The sequence below is a fragment of the Theileria annulata genome, chromosome 1 (genome assembly GCF_000003225.4).
Source record: "Theileria annulata chromosome 1, complete sequence, *** SEQUENCING IN PROGRESS ***".
Lineage (NCBI taxonomy): Eukaryota > Apicomplexa > Aconoidasida > Piroplasmida > Theileriidae > Theileria > Theileria annulata.
Window position 1 is genome coordinate 2,213,890 of NC_011129.2, and position 20,923 is coordinate 2,234,812.

The 20,923-nt window shown below is 34.3% G+C and overlaps 11 protein-coding genes across 11 annotated transcripts, besides 12 other annotated features; 6 read left to right on the forward strand and 5 right to left on the reverse strand.

Annotated features, from left to right (window-relative positions):
• Positions 1-51: 51 nt before the first annotated feature.
• On the forward strand, positions 52-3,245 carry TA19310 (uncharacterized protein; the record flags this gene model as incomplete). Its single annotated transcript, XM_949438.1, has 11 exons — positions 52-163; positions 285-1,022; positions 1,156-1,318; positions 1,385-1,468; positions 1,509-1,635; positions 1,702-1,836; positions 1,958-2,233; positions 2,263-2,455; positions 2,636-2,693; positions 2,725-2,865; positions 2,999-3,245. The coding sequence occupies 11 exons, from the start codon at positions 52-54 to the stop codon at positions 3,243-3,245; spliced, it is 2,274 nt and encodes a 757-aa protein (XP_954531.1).
• A 210-nt stretch (positions 3,246-3,455) lies between these two features.
• On the forward strand, positions 3,456-8,214 carry TA19305 (DNA mismatch repair protein, MutS family, putative; the record flags this gene model as incomplete). Its single annotated transcript, XM_949439.1, has 8 exons — positions 3,456-3,488; positions 3,522-3,764; positions 3,937-6,208; positions 6,295-6,825; positions 6,948-7,072; positions 7,226-7,338; positions 7,458-7,787; positions 8,022-8,214. 8 exons carry the CDS (start codon positions 3,456-3,458, stop codon positions 8,212-8,214), a joined length of 3,840 nt encoding a protein of 1,279 aa, XP_954532.1.
• A 348-nt stretch (positions 8,215-8,562) lies between these two features.
• On the forward strand, positions 8,563-9,195 carry TA19300 (putative u3 small nucleolar RNA-associated protein 11, putative; the record flags this gene model as incomplete). Its single annotated transcript, XM_949440.1, has 1 exon — positions 8,563-9,195. One exon carries the CDS (start codon positions 8,563-8,565, stop codon positions 9,193-9,195), a length of 633 nt encoding a protein of 210 aa, XP_954533.1.
• Positions 9,196-9,394: 199 nt separating this feature from the next.
• On the reverse strand, positions 9,395-10,853 carry TA19295 (uncharacterized protein; the record flags this gene model as incomplete). The annotated part of the gene is made up of 10 exons (XM_949441.1): positions 9,395-9,465; positions 9,495-9,594; positions 9,699-9,788; positions 9,841-9,903; positions 9,968-10,036; positions 10,124-10,151; positions 10,202-10,308; positions 10,407-10,448; positions 10,630-10,687; positions 10,777-10,853. 10 exons carry the CDS (start codon positions 10,851-10,853, stop codon positions 9,395-9,397), a joined length of 705 nt encoding a protein of 234 aa, XP_954534.1.
• Positions 10,854-10,903: 50 nt separating this feature from the next.
• TA19290 (uncharacterized protein) lies at positions 10,904-12,089 on the forward strand (the record flags this gene model as incomplete). The annotated part of the gene is made up of 4 exons (XM_949442.1): positions 10,904-10,956; positions 11,070-11,137; positions 11,318-11,422; positions 11,635-12,089. 4 exons carry the CDS (start codon positions 10,904-10,906, stop codon positions 12,087-12,089), a joined length of 681 nt encoding a protein of 226 aa, XP_954535.1.
• Positions 10,931-10,956: a sequence feature (1 probable transmembrane helix predicted for TA19290 by TMHMM2.0 at aa 10-32).
• Positions 11,070-11,112: a sequence feature (1 probable transmembrane helix predicted for TA19290 by TMHMM2.0 at aa 10-32).
• Positions 12,090-12,197: 108 nt separating the features above from the next.
• TA19285 (30s ribosomal protein s11, putative) lies at positions 12,198-12,902 on the forward strand (the record flags this gene model as incomplete). Its single annotated transcript, XM_949443.1, has 1 exon — positions 12,198-12,902. One exon carries the CDS (start codon positions 12,198-12,200, stop codon positions 12,900-12,902), a length of 705 nt encoding a protein of 234 aa, XP_954536.1.
• Positions 12,903-13,029: 127 nt separating this feature from the next.
• Positions 13,030-15,414, reverse strand: TA19275 (uncharacterized protein; the record flags this gene model as incomplete). The annotated part of the gene is made up of 1 exon (XM_949444.1): positions 13,030-15,414. The coding sequence occupies one exon, from the start codon at positions 15,412-15,414 to the stop codon at positions 13,030-13,032; it is 2,385 nt and encodes a 794-aa protein (XP_954537.1).
• Positions 15,352-15,414: a sequence feature (Signal peptide predicted for TA19275 by SignalP 2.0 HMM (Signal peptide probability 0.989, signal anchor probability 0.000) with cleavage site probability 0.731 between residues 21 and 22).
• A 624-nt stretch (positions 15,415-16,038) lies between these two features.
• TA19270 (2-cys peroxiredoxin, putative) lies at positions 16,039-16,824 on the reverse strand (the record flags this gene model as incomplete). The annotated part of the gene is made up of 1 exon (XM_949445.1): positions 16,039-16,824. The coding sequence occupies one exon, from the start codon at positions 16,822-16,824 to the stop codon at positions 16,039-16,041; it is 786 nt and encodes a 261-aa protein (XP_954538.1).
• Positions 16,825-17,016: 192 nt separating this feature from the next.
• TA19265 (uncharacterized protein) lies at positions 17,017-18,214 on the reverse strand (the record flags this gene model as incomplete). The annotated part of the gene is made up of 5 exons (XM_949446.1): positions 17,017-17,097; positions 17,211-17,369; positions 17,437-17,640; positions 17,832-17,945; positions 18,017-18,214. 5 exons carry the CDS (start codon positions 18,212-18,214, stop codon positions 17,017-17,019), a joined length of 756 nt encoding a protein of 251 aa, XP_954539.1.
• Positions 17,307-17,369: a sequence feature (5 probable transmembrane helices predicted for TA19265 by TMHMM2.0 at aa 34-56, 63-85, 100-122, 129-151 and 171-193).
• Positions 17,437-17,442: a sequence feature (5 probable transmembrane helices predicted for TA19265 by TMHMM2.0 at aa 34-56, 63-85, 100-122, 129-151 and 171-193).
• Positions 17,500-17,568: a sequence feature (5 probable transmembrane helices predicted for TA19265 by TMHMM2.0 at aa 34-56, 63-85, 100-122, 129-151 and 171-193).
• Positions 17,587-17,640: a sequence feature (5 probable transmembrane helices predicted for TA19265 by TMHMM2.0 at aa 34-56, 63-85, 100-122, 129-151 and 171-193).
• Positions 17,832-17,846: a sequence feature (5 probable transmembrane helices predicted for TA19265 by TMHMM2.0 at aa 34-56, 63-85, 100-122, 129-151 and 171-193).
• Positions 17,889-17,945: a sequence feature (5 probable transmembrane helices predicted for TA19265 by TMHMM2.0 at aa 34-56, 63-85, 100-122, 129-151 and 171-193).
• Positions 18,017-18,028: a sequence feature (5 probable transmembrane helices predicted for TA19265 by TMHMM2.0 at aa 34-56, 63-85, 100-122, 129-151 and 171-193).
• Positions 18,047-18,115: a sequence feature (5 probable transmembrane helices predicted for TA19265 by TMHMM2.0 at aa 34-56, 63-85, 100-122, 129-151 and 171-193).
• A 912-nt stretch (positions 18,215-19,126) lies between the features above and the next one.
• On the reverse strand, positions 19,127-19,722 carry TA19255 (uncharacterized protein; the record flags this gene model as incomplete). The annotated part of the gene is made up of 3 exons (XM_949447.1): positions 19,127-19,353; positions 19,435-19,507; positions 19,567-19,722. The coding sequence occupies 3 exons, from the start codon at positions 19,720-19,722 to the stop codon at positions 19,127-19,129; spliced, it is 456 nt and encodes a 151-aa protein (XP_954540.1).
• Positions 19,645-19,722: a sequence feature (Signal peptide predicted for TA19255 by SignalP 2.0 HMM (Signal peptide probability 0.741, signal anchor probability 0.166) with cleavage site probability 0.553 between residues 26 and 27).
• A 185-nt stretch (positions 19,723-19,907) lies between these two features.
• TA19250 (adrenodoxin-like ferredoxin, putative) lies at positions 19,908-20,775 on the forward strand (the record flags this gene model as incomplete). Its single annotated transcript, XM_949448.1, has 4 exons — positions 19,908-20,011; positions 20,068-20,171; positions 20,328-20,457; positions 20,661-20,775. The coding sequence occupies 4 exons, from the start codon at positions 19,908-19,910 to the stop codon at positions 20,773-20,775; spliced, it is 453 nt and encodes a 150-aa protein (XP_954541.1).
• Between the last annotated feature and the right edge of the window lie 148 nt (positions 20,776-20,923).

Here is a 20,923-nt window from a genome sequence, read left to right on the forward strand (position 1 = left end):
AAAATTGAGTAATTGGATAGGGAAGGAATTTCCATAATTTGCTAGTAATCGATGTTGATTCTTGATAATGTTGATTTGACCTCAGTTCAGAGTTGTCTGAAACAACTTCAGCCGCTATTAGACGAGGCAAGATATTCAGAGGCGTCTAAACTTTGCCATAAATGTATTTTCCACACTTATTGCCTATATTAATCAGTTTTTACATTAAGAATGATATATAGTTATTAATAATATAGTTAATATCGTATAGATATATGGATACGAGGATATTGATTTGTATATAGGTTTGAAGAAATGGCCAGGCGAAAATTCCTTTTACCGTGTTAAGGCTTTCTGTGAAATTCAGCTTTCTCGCTGGCACAGTTGTTTACAAACCATCGGTTGGCTCCATGGATACCGTGTACATCCTTCCATAGCAAATTCTAAAACTACAGAATCTGATAATGATAGTGTAAAAGAAAGTATAAAAGAAGGTGTTAAGATACATTATAATAACGATATATGTTGTTGGTTACATTTTGAACAGAGTTATTGTTATTATAAACTAGGTAAATATAAGCTTGGGTTGAAAACACTATTGATGTGTTATAACAACTTGCCGCCGCAAGATTTGCTCAAATCTAGCCATGGACATGGGTCTGTTAACCAAAATAAGGTAAATGAGGAGGAATTGTATGAAAAAAGTGATCTGGGAAGTATAATTTTTAATGATAAAAAGTTGACGTTGCTATTGGCGCAACTGTGCCTTAGAATAGGGAATTTTAAAGAGGCGAGTGATATTTACAGTAAATTAAAGCTTAAAGGTGCTGAATCGCTTTTATCAATTAATCGCTTAAGTGTTGACTTATCGCTTTCATCTCAATATTCTAAGGATAATGAGTTACTGACTTCACTGGTAAAGAAAATTGATGATCACATAGTGGAAAGACATGATCCCTATGAGTTATATTTTAATTATGCTTGTGCTTTTGTTTTATTAGATGATGTAATTCGTGCTCAAGATTATCTAGATATTGCTAATGGTATCCCTTACTGTTTTTTTATACCCTAATAGTTATATACCCCTAGAGACTCCTTAGTTAACTGTTACGGGGTCTTTAGTTATATGGTTATTATATACCACAAATATTAGTTTTCGTACTAATATGAGTATAGAAATGTTGGAGAATGAATTAAAGCAGGAAGGAGCGGATTTGGACCCTGAAGAGCAGGTGGAATTCGCTAACATTCTAGCATTCAGAGCTTATTTGAATTTCAAAAGATCAAATTTCGAACTGGCTAAATCAATTAATACAAATCTCATCAAGACTTTTATTAAGTTCATTATCTACTCATTTCTAGTTAATTAGTTATATGGTTGATTTTGGTATTAATTGATGATTAGTTCATTGGATGTTGATCAAGCCACTGTATTAGTATCATTAAATAACCAGCTTTTCTTCGGGTATCTTCATATACACAACTACCAGTATTACTAGTTTTGTTAATTTTTAGCAATTTTCATGAAGTTTAGCTAGATTAATTAGAGATAATGAATTATATAGAGTTGAACCTGCGGAAGTAACGTCGATGGTTAGGAAAATCGAAAACTTAATTAAAAAGGAACAAATTTATAGAAAATTCTCAGACTCAGAAGTAATCAGATAGTTACAATTGATAATAGATATTATTAAATAGTACAAAATATGTATATTGCGTTAGTTGAGGATGATTCATGGTAACTGTATTTGGGCTTGTTTGTCAAGTGGTAATTTGAAAGAAGCACATCGTTATTTGGAGAATTTTAATAGATCTCTTCATCAAAAGGATTTATTACTATATAAAGCAGCTCTTATGGTATCCCATTACGGAACTTGCTTAAACAGATAGTTATTTAGTTATCTATTTAGGGAGACTCAAATTATATTAATTTAATCAGATAGTTATTAGATAGTTTATCCACTTAATTTAAATATAGTGTGTTGAGGGAAAGTATACAAAATCAATTTCGTTATTGCGTCAGGCAATTACACAATTTGGAGATCATCGATTTGTTCTCTCACTAACCAAATTGTTGATTAAGCAGATTAAATATAAAGATGCACTCTCGTTATTACAACAAAATCAAAGCCAATACCAGGAATATAACGAATATTACAAAGAATATCACCAGTTATATGTTAAATTGTGTATATTACTGGGGTTAACAAATGAAGTCGTTTCTGTGTTGAATAACTACATAAACAACCCAAAGGTAAGTGGTGATGTTAATAACGTGAGTAGAGTGGATGTGACGAGGTGGTTAGAACTGGCTGTAACTATTTGGAGAATAACGGTCACCACGAAGACGTGGTAAAGATTTGTAACTATTTGTACCAGAGGGACAAGACTGATTTGTCAGCCAAGTTAGGAATCGTTTATAATCAAACCTTTCTCAATGAATCATTTATCGAAATGGATGAACAATTTTCTAATAGTTTTATAAGAGAAGTTAGGTTTATAGGTGAGTGCTAGTGGGAGGTTCAGCCACATACACTATTTCCTCCAGAATAACTTATCGGAACACTTAGTTATCTAGTCCTATCAACTTTTAACATTTATTCTATACCAATTTGGTCATACCACTAGTTAGCATTGTTAATGATATGAAATGTAGATGCTGAGGAGTTGGAAAATGAATATAAGATCACATATAATATTGGAGAGGAAGAAAAGTAAGTTCTATAGTTGGAAATGAATATTTAGTGTTGGAAAATCAAAGGCCAGGAGGAGAAATAAAAGAAGAAATAAGAAACCAAAGAATATTGTTGGTAATCCAGATCCAGAACGTTGGTTACACAAACATGAAAGGTATTTACATTACAGTGCTTTCTCATCCCCTACGGGGTTCCATTAGTTATACCCTTACTAGACTTATTAGTCATACCTCTCCCAGAACTCTTTAGTTATATCAACTCAGTTTCTCTGGTTATATAGTTAAGTATATTGGTGTGGAAAATATTATAGAGTGGTATACAAGAAACAAGCCAAGAGGAGGAAGGATATGTCAAGAGGTACCACACAAGGATCAACCTCAGCTTATTCTACTAAACCAACTACAGGCTCAATTACAGCCACATCCAGCAATGTTAAGAGGTAAAGTTAAGTGGCTAGATGATTCTTCCCACTTTTATTCAATTTTAACTAATTATACACTAAAATTAGCTATAAATCATCTAATGAGTATAAAGTTTTCGTTAAAGATGTTATTAATGCAAAGTAGTTAGTATATAGTTAGTGAGGTAGTAATGTGTGATTTAGAGGGAAGAAGAAGAAACGTTGAAAACCAAATTAACTAATTTCAAATATTAATTTTTTCTTAATATAAATTTACATGGTGATTATTTATAATAGAATTGGTTAGCAGAAATAAAAATAGTTAGTAATTGGGTGTGTGATTTATGGGATTCCATGTTAGTTATAGAAAAGAGTAAACCATGTCACAGTCGAGGACCGCAGCAGATAAAAATGTAATTTTTAACTATAAATAATGCACATTTTAGGTCTCCATAACTTCGTTCTTCAGACCAGTGGCCAAGACGGAGATCAAGGAGGAGCTGGAGGGAACAATGATGGAATATGAAGATGAAGATAATGATTCCGAACAGCCAGAAAGAGTTTTGGAACAACTTAAACCAGTAGAAACTCCAGTCAATAAAGAATCAGTAAATGTTAGTTTATTAAGCGAACATTTTGTCAAAATCGATACCACACGCTCAGATTCAAATCTTACAAGCACACACTATGTAATACTGCCCCGTGGCAGGTGATTCCTGCCATAACTCAAACAATCATTACTTAGTTATATAGTGTAACTATGATAAAAGCTATAATAATAGCGAGTAGTTTAGTATAACTATGTTCCCCTAATAGATATTAGTAAATACTGGAATGGTAATGGTTTGGAAAATGCTATAGGAGGAATCTACAGTATCAATTGGAGAACTTGAGGAGGAAGACATACCCCTTAACAGAAAGAGAACACTACTCTTTGATGATTCAAACTTACACCCTAAACTTAAGAATCTTGATAATGACAATACTAATACAACTGCTGGTGGTGGCACTAGTATTGACACTTATACCGATAGTAACGCTACCGAAAATACAGCTTATAACAGTACCAGCACAGTTAGCACAGTTGATACAGCAAACAATAGAGAAAGAGTAGAAAATGTGAAAAGGGAATTAATGGATGATGAGAGATTGATAGATCGCTTGTTGTATGTGTACGAATTTGATGATAAGAAGCCAGTAGATATGGAAAATGTAACAGTGGGTAAGGAGGATAAGAGACATAAGGAGGACACAGTAGACTTTAATGAGAGGGAGTTATATCTGGGTTGTAAGGCAAGTGAGAACTCTTTGGGGTTTAGGTCGTACGTGGAGAACTATTATAGATATAAGGGTACATTTTCGTTCCCACCATGGCTGGAGCCTAGAAACTTGAAGGATGCAGAGGGTAGAAGACCTTTGGCAGAGGGGTACGACACCACAACTTTATGGATTCCACCTCGAGGGCACCGGTGGGCATATGAATTTAGGAGCGGTCACTACACTGAGTGCATGCAGCAGTGGTGGGAAGTAAAGAAAACACATTTTGATTCGTTGGTTTTTTTCAAGATGGGTAAGTTCTATGAGCTGTTTTACCAGGACGCATGTGTGGTACAGGGGCTGACAGGGCTCCGATGGATGGGAGCAGAGACGAAACCTCATGTAGGGTTCCCAGAGAAGAGCATCCACTTCTATGCCTCAGCGTGCGTTAACGCAGGCCATAGAGTGGTAGTAGTGGAGCAAACTGAAACGCCACAGCAACTAGATAAGAGAAATAAAGCCTTGGGAACCTCGGCAAGGGCCGTTAAACGAGATGTGTGTGATATTATTACTCCAGGAACAGTTTCAGCGCCTGAAATGCTCACAACCCAATCACGACCGCTTCTCATAATGTCCCTTACCCAGTCGCAACCCGAGTCCCAGACCCAGTCTCAAGTTTCAACAGCTCCCGAATCAGAACCCTCAATTTCAGATGGCAATGCCATAGTATCAATAGTGTGTTTAGACGTCTCAATGAGTAAAATCCGGTTTGGAACTGTTAAATATACAGATGATTTGTTGCAGGTGAAGACAGTTTTAATCCATTTCTGCCCAGCTGAAGTAGTACTTGATTCTGTACTATTCAATAAAAAGGACTTGATAAAGGCAATTAAGGCGTTACCCTACTCAGCAGAAATCACTTCACATATTTCGCAAAACAAGTCTAGAAACCTTTTGAACAGAGTTAAGGACAGGTGGGAAGCTGTAGCTAATGAATGCTCCACAGCCCTGTTGCTAACTGAATCCTATCTAACCGTTGTACTTCTGGATAAGATTGTAGAATATTGCTATTTTGAGCCATTTAACTTTGCCCAGCTGGAGGTTATGAGCATGGACTATTCAGCACTCGTGCATTTGGAACTTTTTGTCACGCAGGAAGGCACTGAAAAAAACTCTCTCTTCCATTATCTAAACCATACCAAAACAGCATTTGGAGAGAGGTTGCTCAGATATTGGCTCCTGAATCCACTTACAGATGTCGACTCGATCAACCTAAGGAGCGAAGCCGTTGAGTTTCTAGTCCAGAATTACCCACTAGTGACAACGTTAAATCAGGAACTGGAACGATTTCCAGATCTAGAACGTGCATTAGGTAAGATACTAAACTCAGCCTCAAACTACCATAAAAGAGCAATTTACTTTGACCGAGGAGTATACACTAAACTATACGATCTGTACACTCTGTTTGACAAGTTCCAGAAACTAGAAGATATTATCCTCAACTTCCTCAACGAATCCATTAATCTGTTTTCCAGTCATAGGAGTGAGTTTATCCGGAAAGTCGAGGAAGAATTTTTACGCTGTTCAGACGACGTTATCATGTTCAAAAGCATGCTAAAGCTCACTGGAGAAAAGAGTTGTGCCAGCGTCGAATGGCCAAAGTCGAAGGAATTGAGGGCTGAAATCCAAGCTGTTGAGGCCAAGCTCGACAGAGTGCTCGAGAACATTAGACAAATCTCGCCCTCAGCTTGCTTTGTACATTGCAAATTCAGGTACGAAGTTGAAATGACTGAGTCCGAGTTCCAAAGATATCAGAGAAAATCAGGCGTGCATGCCAGTCCATCTTCCACGGCTCCCAACACTGCCGATAATACACGTAAGACGCTAATTCCCTTAGTTGCTAGTTATAATATTTAGGTAGAATTAGGAAATAATGAAAATTCCAACTAAATAATGTTGTAGCTGTGTGTAAGCAACCTGTAAATTCACCGGCAAATGTCGTTGGAGGAGTTAGTAGTATGGAGATAACGAGTACACGAAGTGGTTTTGTGCGTGGTAGAAATGTGAAGATAGTTCAGATACTTGAGGAGTTGGAAGAGGTTGAGTTTAAGCTAAAGGAAAGTGAAGAGGAGTTTTACCAGGAGATTGTGAGCAAGTTCCACTCCAATAGCTTTAAGTTTTGTAAACTAATTGAAATCGCAGCTCAGTTCGACTGTTTGACTTCTCTGGCCACTGTGGCCAAGAACTCACCCTTCCCAATGTCCCGACCCAAAATACTCCCCAAGTCCTACAACACCCTAAGGGTTAAGGATTCTGTTTATCCTATCTTTAACATCAGTAATAACAAGTTCATCCCCAACAGCGTTAACATCGGTGAGGGTTTAGATGGGCCGATTCTCATTATCACAGGCCCCAACATGGGTGGAAAATCAACTTTATTGAGACAAATTGCATTAACAATAATCATGGGTCAAATCGGTTCATTTGTTTCAAGTAAGTTACGGTGTGAGGTCACACAGACTATATATTCCCTTTGGAGATTCAATTACCTGTATACCAAAGTAGTTATTCCCCTCAGTGGTTCCTTAGTTAAGTAGTTGGGTATATTTGTTTAGGTGTTGAGTGTGAGTTTAGTATTGCCGATTCGATATTTACTAGACTTGGCGCTTCAGATAATATTTTACAAGGCAAAAGTACTTTTCTTGTTGAATTACAAGACATTTCATCAATACTTTCAAAGGTAATCCAAAACTATACCTCAATCATGGCGGGTGATTCTAGCTACTAATTCCTCAGTTATTCCCCTCCATGGAAACTTAGTTCTACTATTCTGCACTAGTTATATCGTATTAGTTATTATTATGCTTATTGTTGGAGTATAGTAATGATTTAGGCTACAAGTAGTTCATTGGCTTTGATTGATGAATTGGGCAGAGGTACTTCAACATTTGATGGTACAGCTATTGCTGTTGCTACTTTAGAAAAGATATCTAAAATTGGTTGCAGGTACTGTGTTACGGTACTTAGTGATCCCCTCCGGGGATATTTAGTTATCTATACACCTATTGGGATGCCTATTATCTAAGATTATATATGTAATACTATTGAATGTAAAAAATGTTTAGATGTGTGTTTACAACGCATTTCCAAGATGTTTGTGTATTTGCAGAGACTCTGAGTAACGTCTCAATGTTCCACATGGCGGCGAAGGTCGATGAGGAAACGAGAAGCGTGGAGTTTCTGTATAAACTAGTGCCTGGAGTTTGCCCAGACTCACATGGAATGCACGTGGCCAAACTAGCAAGAATTCCAGACCATATCATACAAAACGCAAAGAAGGCTCGAGTGAGGCTGTTTAACAATTACACCTCGGGTGAGGTGAAAGAGAGTAATAAGTTACTGGAAAAACTAACAGATGAAATATTAGAAGCACATTATAATAATGATAACAATAGGTTAAAGGAAATTTATAACAAATACTCACACTTAAAATTTGATTAATCTTATTTTAACAAATTTTCATCTAGTAGAATGTCGTAGTGTATCAAGTTGATTTTTATGAGGGTTTAAAAATCATTTTTCCTCAAAAAATTTTAAATTAAAATATTATTTCAATTAACTTTAAATAAATAAAATATAATATAATTGTAAAATAGAACAAAGAATAAAAGGAGCGAATATTCCTGAAGTAGTGTATTTGGACATAATTGTATGGAATTAGATTATGAAGAAGATATAAGGAAAAGCTTGGAGAAGTATTTCAATGGAATTGGTTATAAAATAGCTGATGGCACTAATTTCGGTTCTGATTTAGTCATTTATACTAAGCCTGGGCCAAATCTTTCACATTCCAAGTATTTTTTCATCATTTCCTTTAAATAGAATTTAACTAAAATATTTTATGCCAAATTATATTATTTTATTGATTAATTAGACTAATTTCTTCTTTAGATATCTTTTGTTTATTATAGATTCTAAAGTCACTTGGAGGTATGCTTTTATATTCACTAACTTATTCATTATAATTAACATTTTTAACTTTTTAATGATTATTTATTTAAACTTATTATATCATTAGGGAGATAATATCATATTATCGAGTTTCAAGTCAAACTTCTAAAATCGCACTCATCGCCTTTAAACATCAAGTATTTATTTAATGGTTAATTGGTTTTAGGACAAGATCCAGCTCCTCCAACTAGACAAACTATTTGACTAGTAATATCTGTGATGGGAGGACTGAAGCATGTGGTCCCTAGAAGGGTTCACTTGGAGCGGTCTCAGCCTGAGCACAGGAAGAAGAGGGTTGGACAGTATTTGGAGAAGAAATCAGACTACAAGAAGAGGTCAGACCATTATCACCTTCGTGAACGGCTAATCCAAGAACTTAGTTTAAAGGGCAGGTACAGAAATGAAGACGAGTTTAATTACAAGATGATCCACTCAAGGATCGGCGAGCAGGGCGAGGTGATTCTTCCCTCTGAAGACACTCTCAAGGAGAAAAAACTAACCAAAAAACTTAAACTTAAACGAAACTTGGATAAAATCGGTACTAATCTTTTTGTTCTCAACCATATCTCCAACTCTCACAATTCCAAGACCAATGGTGCTAATACCATTTCCAATGTTCCTAATAAAAAGACTCATATAATATTTTCTGATGAAGATTGTAAAAGTTCAAACTCTAATCATAAACAAGTAAATGTAAGCTTGAAGGGTTTAAAAGCTCCGAATAATTTGAATATGTTAAGACAAGAATTGGAGGAGAAACGTAATGTGATGATAGGCAAGTATAAAAGGAAAAGAATAAGTAGGGTAAAAAATACAAAATTACATCATTTTTCATTTGAACGCGATAAATAATATTTTTAATTTCAATACATACAACTGATATTATATAAACCCATACAATATATTAATATATCAAGAAAAAATTAAAATGTCCATATTAAAATATTTAATCAACTCAATTAGTGGTTGATTAGGATAATTTGAATCCACAACGGCTGATATTTTGTAATTTTAAGCTGTATGAATTGGGCTAAAACATATTGTGATAGATTTAATATACTTTTGACTCAAGTTGTGATTCAACCCAGAGGGTTTCTTTAATAATATTCTCCAGAATGGGTTCTGATAATATTAACAAATTTATCAAATACTTGGGTCAAGGTTATAATAAGCAATTAGTGAGTTGTCTACCAAAGTTGATATTTCATCTGGTTTCTGTATCTTCTTTATTATTTCCAATGCCTCTGGTGACTAAATGAATATTATTACTCCGTTACGGTGGTTGCTCAAGGGGTACCGTAAATACTATAACTATTCACTAGAAATATAACTAACTAAATAATTCGGTAGGGAACTATGCACTCCCGGAATGGGATGATCAACTGTAGTAAGGTAAATAAGTAATACGTTAAGATTTTGAAAGGCAAGTAATGACATGGCTTCTTCTAGTTTAGTGAGTAGATTCGGCTAAAGTGTGTTGAGGATATGAAACCTTACATCTTTCTTAATACAAGATGAAAGCTCTCCTTTAGCAAACTTTATAGCATTGTGTAAGTCACCCTGTTATTACATATTCAGTAATATATAACTATGGTAACTAAGTAGTAAAGTGAGTAGTTGGTACCGAGAGAATAATGTCGACAAGACGATATAGCATTAATACAAATAATAAATTACTGTTCTCATTCAAAATCTAAAACAAATTATTATACAATATTAACTATATAAATAATTGTATATAGTACTGCTGGTAGGGGATAAATAATTGTAGAATTAGAACCCTGGAGTAAGTAACTAGTGATAGATAACTAATCTTGGAATAAGTAAATCAGTGTGAGAAACACAGTAATGAAGATACATTATGGTCAATTTGGTTAATCTGATTAATAGCATCCATAATCCTTCCCTCCATAATTGAATTTCTAATAAACTTCCTCTCAGATATCGTAGGCTTAAACTCCTCATCTACAACATAAGTGTGTATATATAATAAATGTAAATAATAGTATGTTTAGTAGTGTTTAATCAGTTCAAGGATGACAAGTTTCCTCAATCATATCAACGATATGAATAGGAATTATCATTTGCATATTTTCATCATTACACTATTTACAATATAAAGTAACTATAGAATATGTAATTATGGTATTAAATTGGTGAAAGATAAGAATTGATAGAAGTGAAATAACTATTTAAAGTAGTGAGTATACCGTTAAAATGTGTTTCTTCTATGAAGAATTTGTAAGTATCTTCATACATATTGATGAATAAGTAATTGGCAATAACACCTTGTAAATCCTTTTCAGAAACTTCTATTCCTCTCATTAAATTCAGACATAAATCACTAAATTAACTTATTAAATCAGTTTATTTAAAGATATTTTAGATGAATTAGTGGTAGAATAAATAAATAATAGTTAAGAAGGAAGTTACAGGTCCATATTTTTCATGACCATTTGGTTCTTATTAGGAGTAGTAGAATGATATAAAAATAAAGATTCTTCCGTCATCTCAGTAAACTACAATATAAAAACACTATTTAATTTATTATGATTCTAGAATGTTCATAAACCCTATAACCAATTTAATCTCATTAATTTATATCGCAAATTTGTAATTTTTACTGAAATGTTAATATTTTAATAAATTTTTAATAATTTACTGTAATTTGGGCGAAACGGTTCATTATTTGTGAATTTGACTTTATAAAATTTAATGTGGCATAGAGGATCATTAACTTTACTCTGTAGTTCTTGTAGATACGTTATTCGTAAGTGGCATATACCCATTCTAGGTAATTCCTCAGTTCATCAACAAAACTAATTATTTATTCACCATATATTAAGGAAACAGATTATATTAGACTAATATTACAATAATTACCATAAATTTCTCTATTTTTTGACATAAATAATATATAATTAACTAGTTATATTTATAATTACTATTAACAATCGTACATAACTAAATATAGTTAAAACATTTAATGAGCAATTAGATAACAGGGTAGAAAATGTTGTAGGAGTTGATTGTGGAGCGAACCCAAGGCATAAGCAATCATTATCAAACCCTCCACCACGTTCTAGAGGTGTTCCAAAACACCTTTCACCATATATATTCGGGAAACAATACCCACGACACCCAGCCTGGAGAACTGATCACACCTTTCTCTCCAACTCAGCCCTTAAATATAAAATTACACATAAAAGAAATGGATAACCGTATAAAACTAGATATTTTACACTATTTTTATATATAGAATGTAGTTTTATGGTAATAATTATATTATAGTGAAGAGGAATAAAAGTTGTTCTGTGATGTTGACTCAGGCACTACTAACAAGTGATAGAAAGTTAGTAGAGAAGCTTTTGTCAACTCGCGATTCTGTGACAATTGAGGATACAGTGGCGGAACTTACTCCACCACTTGTTCTATCGCTGTTGGAATACATAACGTCGAGCGTAATAAGGACTCCAAACCAGTTATACTCACGTGAGGGATGGATCAACACGCTCCTGAGGACACATTCTGCAGTATTCACAGGCAGTAAGAAGGGCAAAAACGCCCTAATTAAGCTAAATAAACATATAAATGAGCGTCTGACTATGAATAAGGCGCTTCTGAAACTGAAGGGGAAAGTCGACAGTGTCGTCTACTACTCAAACTTGTACAAGAAACAAAAACAAAAGGATTCCATCCAAATCATGAACTCCCAAGAACCATTACTAACTTTTACTGAAGAATAATTTTCTAAACATTTCCATTTTATATTTTAAAATTTATTAAATTTATTAAATTTATAAATGTTATAATTTTAATGATTGGATAAATTAAATTTTTAAAAATTTTAATAAATGTATAGATGTAGTTTTGGGAAAAGTGTAGTAAATTTGTTCTTCCATCAAGTTAATCACATTTTAACAAGGAATACAGTGAATTTTAGTGATTTCTCGAAATTGAGGAATTTTAACCCATTAGGTGGGATTAATCCCGGATCTTCCATTCCCTTGGCCCGATGTGTATCTGTTAGAAGGATGACCACAGCCTCTGCTGAGTCCCAAGATAGACCTGTATTGAGTAAGACTCTGACAAAGCAGGAGCTGAAGAATTTTCAGGGCAACTACCAAAGATATAAAAGGAACTTCGGCCTCCCAGAGTTCCACAACGTTGATCTTGACCGGAACGGACTGATAATTGAGCCCACTGACCGTTTTATGCTCGTCCTAACCACTTCCAAGAACAACGTGCACGCTCAGCTAGTTAATCGCAGTAAAAACTACAAGACTGTTTTCGGTTCCTTTGCCGGGAACGTCGGCTACCGCAAGAAGATGCAACAGACTGATAAATGTGCCTACAGGATCGGCGAGAACATTGCCAGAAAGTGTAAAAGGCTTGGAATCTTTGCTGTCGACGTCAAGTTCAGGAGAATCGCACGCGTAGAAAATGTGTTACAGGCCTTCCACGCGCTCGGACTCCAGGTCAGTCAGCTGATTCACGAGTCCAGACTCCCCAAGACTGGCGTCAACTCCGTCAGGCCAAGGAGGCGACGCAGGGTTTAACATTCACAACACTAATACTTCTAGTACTAATACTAATACTACTATCCATATATGTATTTATCAGAATAAAATATATCATAAAGAGTATATTGATGTGCTGTGTGCGATCCTTTGGGTGTCAAGTGGTTCAAAATCCGTCATTTGAGTACAGATTTAACCCTTCCTCATCTAACAGTGGTCTTACACTTGAGTCTTCAGGCAAGTTCGCAAGTTCTGGAGTTTTTATACGCTCAAACGAGCTGCCGCTACTACTGTACGGCACCGAATTCTTTGAGTCCAAACTGCTGCTAACATAGCTATCAGTGTCTCCAATTGATGACTTATCCGTCATAGATTCATACGGTGTTACAGTTGTTGATGGTGTTGATTCTTGTTCTGGTATAATATCTCCATTAGGTAACCTGTTTATATTCGGTTCCTCAATTGGCTTTGGTGATTCTGCCATTATTTTATCAATGCTTTCCTCAGGTTTTTCAGTAATAAATTCCCCTGAAATTGAGGCTGTGTCATCTGTTTCTACAGGTTCCATCGACCCTGGTTTGTGAATTTCGGAGGGTGATAATGACTGAACTGAAAAGTTCGAATCAGAACCAGTGGATGATGTACTATCTCGCCTAGATTCAGGCTCAGATACTGGAGGTCTGCTTTCTTCAGGTTTCATAAACTCTTCAGGAATTTCAAATGAGTCTGAGGTTATTGGAGGCTTCTCGTAGAACGTGTCAATTTCGTTAAATGCTGCCATTTCCAACCTCGTCAAGAACCTATCTAGTGATATTTCCATCCATTGGTCTTCGATGTCCTCGTACATTCTTGGGTGACCTTCAAATAGGCTTGCCTTGGTATTTACGTGGAGCAGATAGTGGTAACCTTTCTTCGCGAACAGAATCACCTGCCTCAGTGGCCCAGACTTTGGGTCATATTCCCATACAGTCTGGAACCTGTGTGTGATTCTCTTCACTAAATTTCCCCCAAAAATACGGACTTCAGTTGTCGGAATATCAAGCCCAGTAAAATGAGTTACCTTTGCTATCTCTTCCATGTCTCCAGCCAAGTCCAATTCAACTAGGTTCATTATTTGTTCATGGTTTCCTATTTTCGACAGTGTCTCTTTTACCTTATTTATGGAGTTTTTAATAGCTTTTTTTATCCTTATTTTAGGCTTTTCTGATTCTTCATCTTCCAGACTATATTCTCCACTTGATTTTATCAACTTTGGTAGCCCTTTTTTAACCTTTTTTAGTGCTTTTTTCAGGCCTTCTTTCAAGTTTATTCTAGTCTTATTAGATTCCTCAGTAGTTGGTTCATCATTTTCTTCCGTGATCGGCTCACCTTGTTGTTTGCTTAATTGTAAATCAATAGTTGAGTATATGGGCTCTTCGTCATCAGATTCCGTGACATTATTTTTGTTACTGCGTCTGTTTAAGAAATTGATTTTTCGTCTTTTCGGATTTCTTGTTTTAATACTACTTTCAGAATTTTCATTTTCATAAGGGTTCACGTAAATTGATGAACTTCCATACTGCTTAGCCTGTGAGTAATTAGCTCGAGGCATTGGTCTTGGTGGTAATTTTGGTGGACTTGTTTCAGTTTCTGGGACTTTGGCGTTTGAGAATACACTTCTTGGAAGTGGTCTCGGGGGTAGTTCTGGGCTTGGAAGGTTTTCATAAATACTTGACATTGGTCTTGGTGGTAGTTCTGGTGGAATTTCATTTTCTTCTCGTTTGAGCCTAAACTTTGCAGGATCTTCATATACGACATGGTATTTTGATTTTGGGGGTTTTATGACTTTTGCATAAATGGGAATGTTTTCATCGCTTGTTTGCCCTTCAGAGTCTGTGTTTGAGTTGGACGACCCTTTTCTTTTCAGTTTTTTCGTAACCAGAGACTTTAGATATCTGCCAAACCTCTTAAGCTTAGTTTTTATTGATGATTTGGTCTTGGTTGTGGGTGACCCCGGTTCTGAAATCTCTTCCTCAAATTCAGTCGTTCTTGGTGGAAGGACAATTATGTCGGCGTAATGTGGCTCATTTTGAATACTTTCTTGAGGTTTTTCTTCCGGCATTTCGTAGGGGTTTTCTTCAGTTGATCTCTGGTTTAAATTAAGGTCTCCAAACAACTCTGTGGTGTCCTTTCCTGGTAGCCTGAATGTTGACGAATTTATCAATTTGGTGCCATCATTAACCATGGTTTGGGCATAAACTTTTCTTCCTTTGGAATAGAAAATCTGCAAGTAACTGTATGTGTCACCGGCTTTGTAGGCTAGAAGTCTGAGGAGGGCGGTGTCTTTGGCCCTTCTCCAGATAATTTGAGGTCCGAAAACCACCTCAATCACTTCTGCATCATTAATTGGTGTGAAGATGGTAACTGATGCGTCCTGTTCGTCCACATCTATTCTGGTTCTATCATTATTTCCAGTGACGTTCAATATACATGGTCTTAAGAATATTTTGGCTTGGCAAAAGAACGGTTTTAACAAAGCAAAAAGAAACAAAAAGGTATAAAAGCAGTTCATGGCTGATGTAATGAATGTGTAAAAGAATTATAGTGAATCAAAGATTGTAGACTTTGAGCAAAAGGACCCATGGGGATCCAGGAAGGTGCACGCAAGTCTAGGCCATCCTTACCCAAACCAATTGCATGCGCCTTTTAAAACTTATACAACCGGCCAGTACTCAGAATCTGGCTCTGATACTTAATATACAATTAAGTTTTTGAGTTATAGAAGTCTAGATATTCCGTTTGTAGGCTGGTTGACGTTTTTCAATTCAGCTCATTCACATACTTTTTATCCAAATTTATAGTTTTAGCATGTCAAAAACTCACTAAGTTTGCTTTTTAAATCGGTTAAAACTGGTTTTAACTTAAAATGCTTGAGTTGTTTGAGGTTGAAATCTCGGGCTAGTGTATAGTTTTGCCACTTTTCAATTTCCCCAAAATCTCACAAATTTCAATAATTTCCTGATCTTTTTACCTTTTTCAACAATAAACAACTTTATTTCATGTGTTATTTGTTTTGATTCTGAAAATCCCTTAGTTTAAAGTTTTTGACCATCACCATCTTATACTCATTATACCTATACTACTATACATAGGCATATACTTATACATATTAGTACATAGAATGTAGATTAATAGATTAATTAAAACGGTTTGAGAGATATTGTTTAACGGATTGTGAGTCGGGTTTCATTGCTTGATCGCCTTGTTTCCAGTTAACTGGGCAGACATTTCCTGTCTTTTCCGCGAACTGGACCGCGTCAAATAACCTGAGGGTTTCGTCCACTGACCTGCCGAGTCCCAAGTCGTACAAGGCTACGTGCTTTACAACCCCCGCTTTGTCAACCAGAACTGATGCTCTGTGAGAGAACCCCTCGTCACGAAGTAGGCCAAAAGATCTTGAAACCTCACGGGTCATGTCTGAGAAGAGTGGAAACTTGAGTGGTGACACTCCGCCCTGACGGACGTCCAACTCCTTCCAGGCCTTGTGGCTGAATGGTGAATCCACTGAGACGCCTAAGACCTTCACATTTCTCTCCTCAAAATCTTTTAGGCGTTCTGAGAAGCCCAAGAGCTCAGATGGACACACAAAGGTAAAGTCCAATGGATAAAAGACCAGTAACCCGTAGGAATCCTTAAAATAATCCGAGGAGTTGAATTGGACCAAATCATCGCTAAGCAATGCTGTTCCCTTAAATGAAGGCATTAATTTACCAACTAATGATGAGGTTACTGTGTTGCATAAGCCTTCCGAAGTACTATAGTTCCTCACTCCATTAACACTCTTTACACTAGTAATTCTGTTGACACTTTTGAGGTTATTGCGAGTATTAAGAGTGTGGAAGGCTGTGAGTGTGTTTTTAAGTGGGAGGGTGTTCCTAATATAAGAAAGGGAACTGATTAAGGAGATTCCAGTTAATTTCATTAACATTTTAAGGGATCAAATTAATTATTAACACCAAGAATAATTAATTTTATCCCATTTGTTATCGGGTACACGCATTATCCATACAATCAAGTAAACCATACAAATATTTCATGAAATTCATTTAATAATAAATTAAATTAAATTAATAAAAGTTTTATAAAACTATATCATGAATATTTCGTGAAAAAATTATATTTCAACATCATATGCATTATCTCTGTTAAATCGCCAAGATTCCTGTTGTCTTAAATACTCATTACCAAATCCAGCCTAAACAATATCATTATTGCTATATAATCCCAATTCCTAAATATCTTAAACTTAAATATCGCTAATATCTGCTAATGTGTAAAATATGTAGTAAATGTGTATGAATTAGATACAGCTCCGCCTAAAAGTATTCCTATTGGATAGGTGTATTTTTCCTCCTTCATTAACGCCAGCTGGACGTGATAGGCTGCTTCATCCTCCACGTCCATTAGCCCAAAAGTAAACCCAAATATTGCTCCCATTACTAATGCGATCGATAATATTAAATGGACCTACAGACATTTTCCACCACCATTAATCAACTATGACTAATTGTAATGTAGCAGGTTAAGAGAATACTTGTGATTTAGATTCTACTAATGGTTTTGAGACTGTAGTTTCAAGTGTGGCCATGAAGTAGTTGATGATGTCTACGATGGTGAATGTGAGTGCGAATGACGTTGAGACGCCTAGTAGAGTGTAGACAACTGTTTTGAGGGAAGTAGGTAATGCTATGAACCAGTTCTTCCTAAGAAAAAAACACAATAGACCAGAAAATACAATCTACAACATTTTCAACAAAATTATATATACTCTACTCTTCAAATAGTTAACTAAATAAATTAACTATATAATTATTTAATGGTTGAATATGTAAAGATAAGGATAGAGCTAGAAATAAAGTAAAGAGTTAAAAATATAATATAGTAAGAATGAATAGATTGCGGTCCCTCCCGCATCTGGCGAAGCATTACCATAAATCCGAAAATTTTAAGATTTCTAGTTTGATTTTGATCATTAAAATCACTTGAAGCTGTTAGTCTCCATAATATAGCAAGTCCAATAATTATAAATGTGAATCCAAAATACTAAAAAAAGAATATTTTACACATGGTTATTTAAGATAATTTAACCAAGTAGATTAAAATAAAAAAGATACCAGAGTGAAAAAAGATGAAGTTGATAATTCTACAAGAGCGCAATTGACTATAATTGAGCATAAAGCTCCTATACCAGCACCGACAGTAGTGCTTAACAAGCTCGGCATCAACGGCAATTTACTAAGAGGTAACTCATGGTCAAACCAATCATAATTTTTTAGCGTTTTTGCTCCGGTTAATATTATATTCGATTTCATGACTATAAATTTAATAAATTATTATTATTTGATAACCTCTTACCACACATTCACTTACACTACTTTTTAACACTATTCCACTTATATTATTTTATTTTTACATTATTATATTAATAATATATTATAAATTTATTTAGTACATTATTGTGTTATTTGTATGGAATCAATTTGATTGTTTAAATTTTTTAATTCTAGTGATAGTTTAATTAATTCATCCATCAAATATTTTAATTTTCCGTTCCCAGCCTCCTATTATAAACTATTTTATAATTATTCATTTAATTAATATTGGAAGAGTAGATTGTCCTTGGGAATTCGGATATATAACTATAGTTAAGTATTTCATGGATTACATTGTTGTTGGATTGATTAAGTTTCTCGTTAGCAAATTCCGATTCTGAGTTTTCCTGAAATTTTTAATAATTAAAAAAATACTTCTTCAATTGATTCCTTCAGTCCAATATCTACGCATATATTTCCAAGATGATATAAAATAAATGTATAATTGATGAGAGTGTAATTTTATAAATACCTTCAGCATTTTGTAACATTTCTTCTTCTTCTTCACCTCTAACAATTTATACATATTTACAACTTATTACCTTTCTTCTACTTCATCCAACTAATCAAATATATTACACACTGGAACATATATACTTACTGTTCTATCTACATCATCCTCTTCATCTTCATCTTTAATTTTTACTTTACTATTGAGAGTATTTTTAACATTCTGATTAATGCTATGGTTAATGCTATTATTAACGCCATGATTAGCGGTATGTGTATGTTTGAGTAAATTAGTCTCGAAAAGATTATGACAATGAATATAATTAATATAAATTAATATATAAATTATGATGTACATATTAAAATTTTTTAGGTAAATATTAATGAAGTGAATAGTGTGGGTTAGGGTGTGTAGGAGGAATCATCGACTACAATTTTGAAGAGCTGAGAGTTGAAATTATTTTGCATCCTAATATTTGAAATAATCTTCTGTGAAAAGGAAGAATCCAACGCACTTTTCATTAAATCAGGAGTAAACCATGTTTGTGTGCCTACGTAGTCATAATCCGATAATAAATCACTTTGATCATCCATATCCACTAGTCTTACTAATCTAGTATATCCATATCCTATGCCATGTTATTAATACTATATAATATACTATTAAAAGTATTAATATATTAATAGTATAAAATTGAGTATATTGGTACCTGATTTCCTTTGTAAATATCTAGTTAAACCCTTAATTCCCTTTTCAAATTCATTATAATCATTTTCATTAACCTAAATAATATATTAACTTGTTTAAATGTGTAAATTTGTATATTGGTGTAAGAAGATACTTTGTAAAATGAGAGGAAGGCATAGTCTTTTTGATCGAAGGCTGGGTGAAGTTCCCAAATTCGCTCTAAATCTGGATTTGCAAACGAGTAAAGACCCAGAAATCCAAAACCAAAAGATAAAGCTCTATTAAAAAATTTTCTAGTAAATGTTCCCATGCTCAATACAATATTTTATAAATTACTCTTTTCACATAATTTACATTATTTAGATAATTTATAGTATTAATATATATTACATTGTTGATAATGGAATTTACAAAATTTTCGGCGAAAATAAGATTACAATGGTGAGATGTGGAATCTCCCAATAATAAAAATGAATATAATGAATCATTTGTATAATGAAATTATTATGTAATATATTTAACAACTCAATAAATAAATTTTTAAGACCCAATTCATATTTTTTTTATAAAAACTTTTATAATCATTTTTCAACCCAAAAGTATACTAACTTCTACCTAATTATATACTAATAACAATATTATAATGATAATATAGTATTAAAATAACGTTTGTACAATATGAGGATGAAATAACAGTTGATGTGCCGGTTGGTATTTCCATTCTCGAAGCTGCTCATAAACACAATATTGAAATTGAAGGTAATATTTAAATCATTTTCATTAATTATATCGATAATACTCAATTATAATATTTTATATCATGATAATTATCCCTAGTCCTACACATACATTATTATGTATTATGTGCTTAAGTATATAACACACTTGAATGGGAATAACTGTAGTGTGTTTTAGGTGCTTGTGATGGATGTATGGCTTGTTCAACATGTCATGTAATATTAGAAGAAGATGTTTATGATGCATTACCTGAACCTTCAGAATCTGAACTTGATATGCTTGATTTAGCTCCATGTCTTACTAATACGTATGTTACGGTGCTTGCTCCAACGGCTCCAATACCCTACCAGTAGCCCCTGAAAGGGGTTCCCTTAGTTATTTACTATACTTAGTTATCTCCCTACGGAGTACTAGTTATATAGCCCCGAAGGGGTTCCTTAGTTATATCACCACTGATTCTATAGTTGGTACCTCCGGGAATATTAGATATTAGTAAATGTATTTGAATAGGAGTAGATTGGGATGTCAAGTAATATTAGGAAAAGAACATGACAATATAAGAATAACGTTGCCAAGAATTACACGTAACTTTTATGTCGATGGCCACACTCCAACTCCTCATTAATCTACTCAGATTACACAACTATATACTATACTAATTATACTGACTATAGTGATTAATATAAATTGTGATCAAAGAGAATAATATGGAGTAGAATATTAAGTTGTGGTTGGATTTACAGCGATAGGGTGTGAAACGGGTATGGAATTGG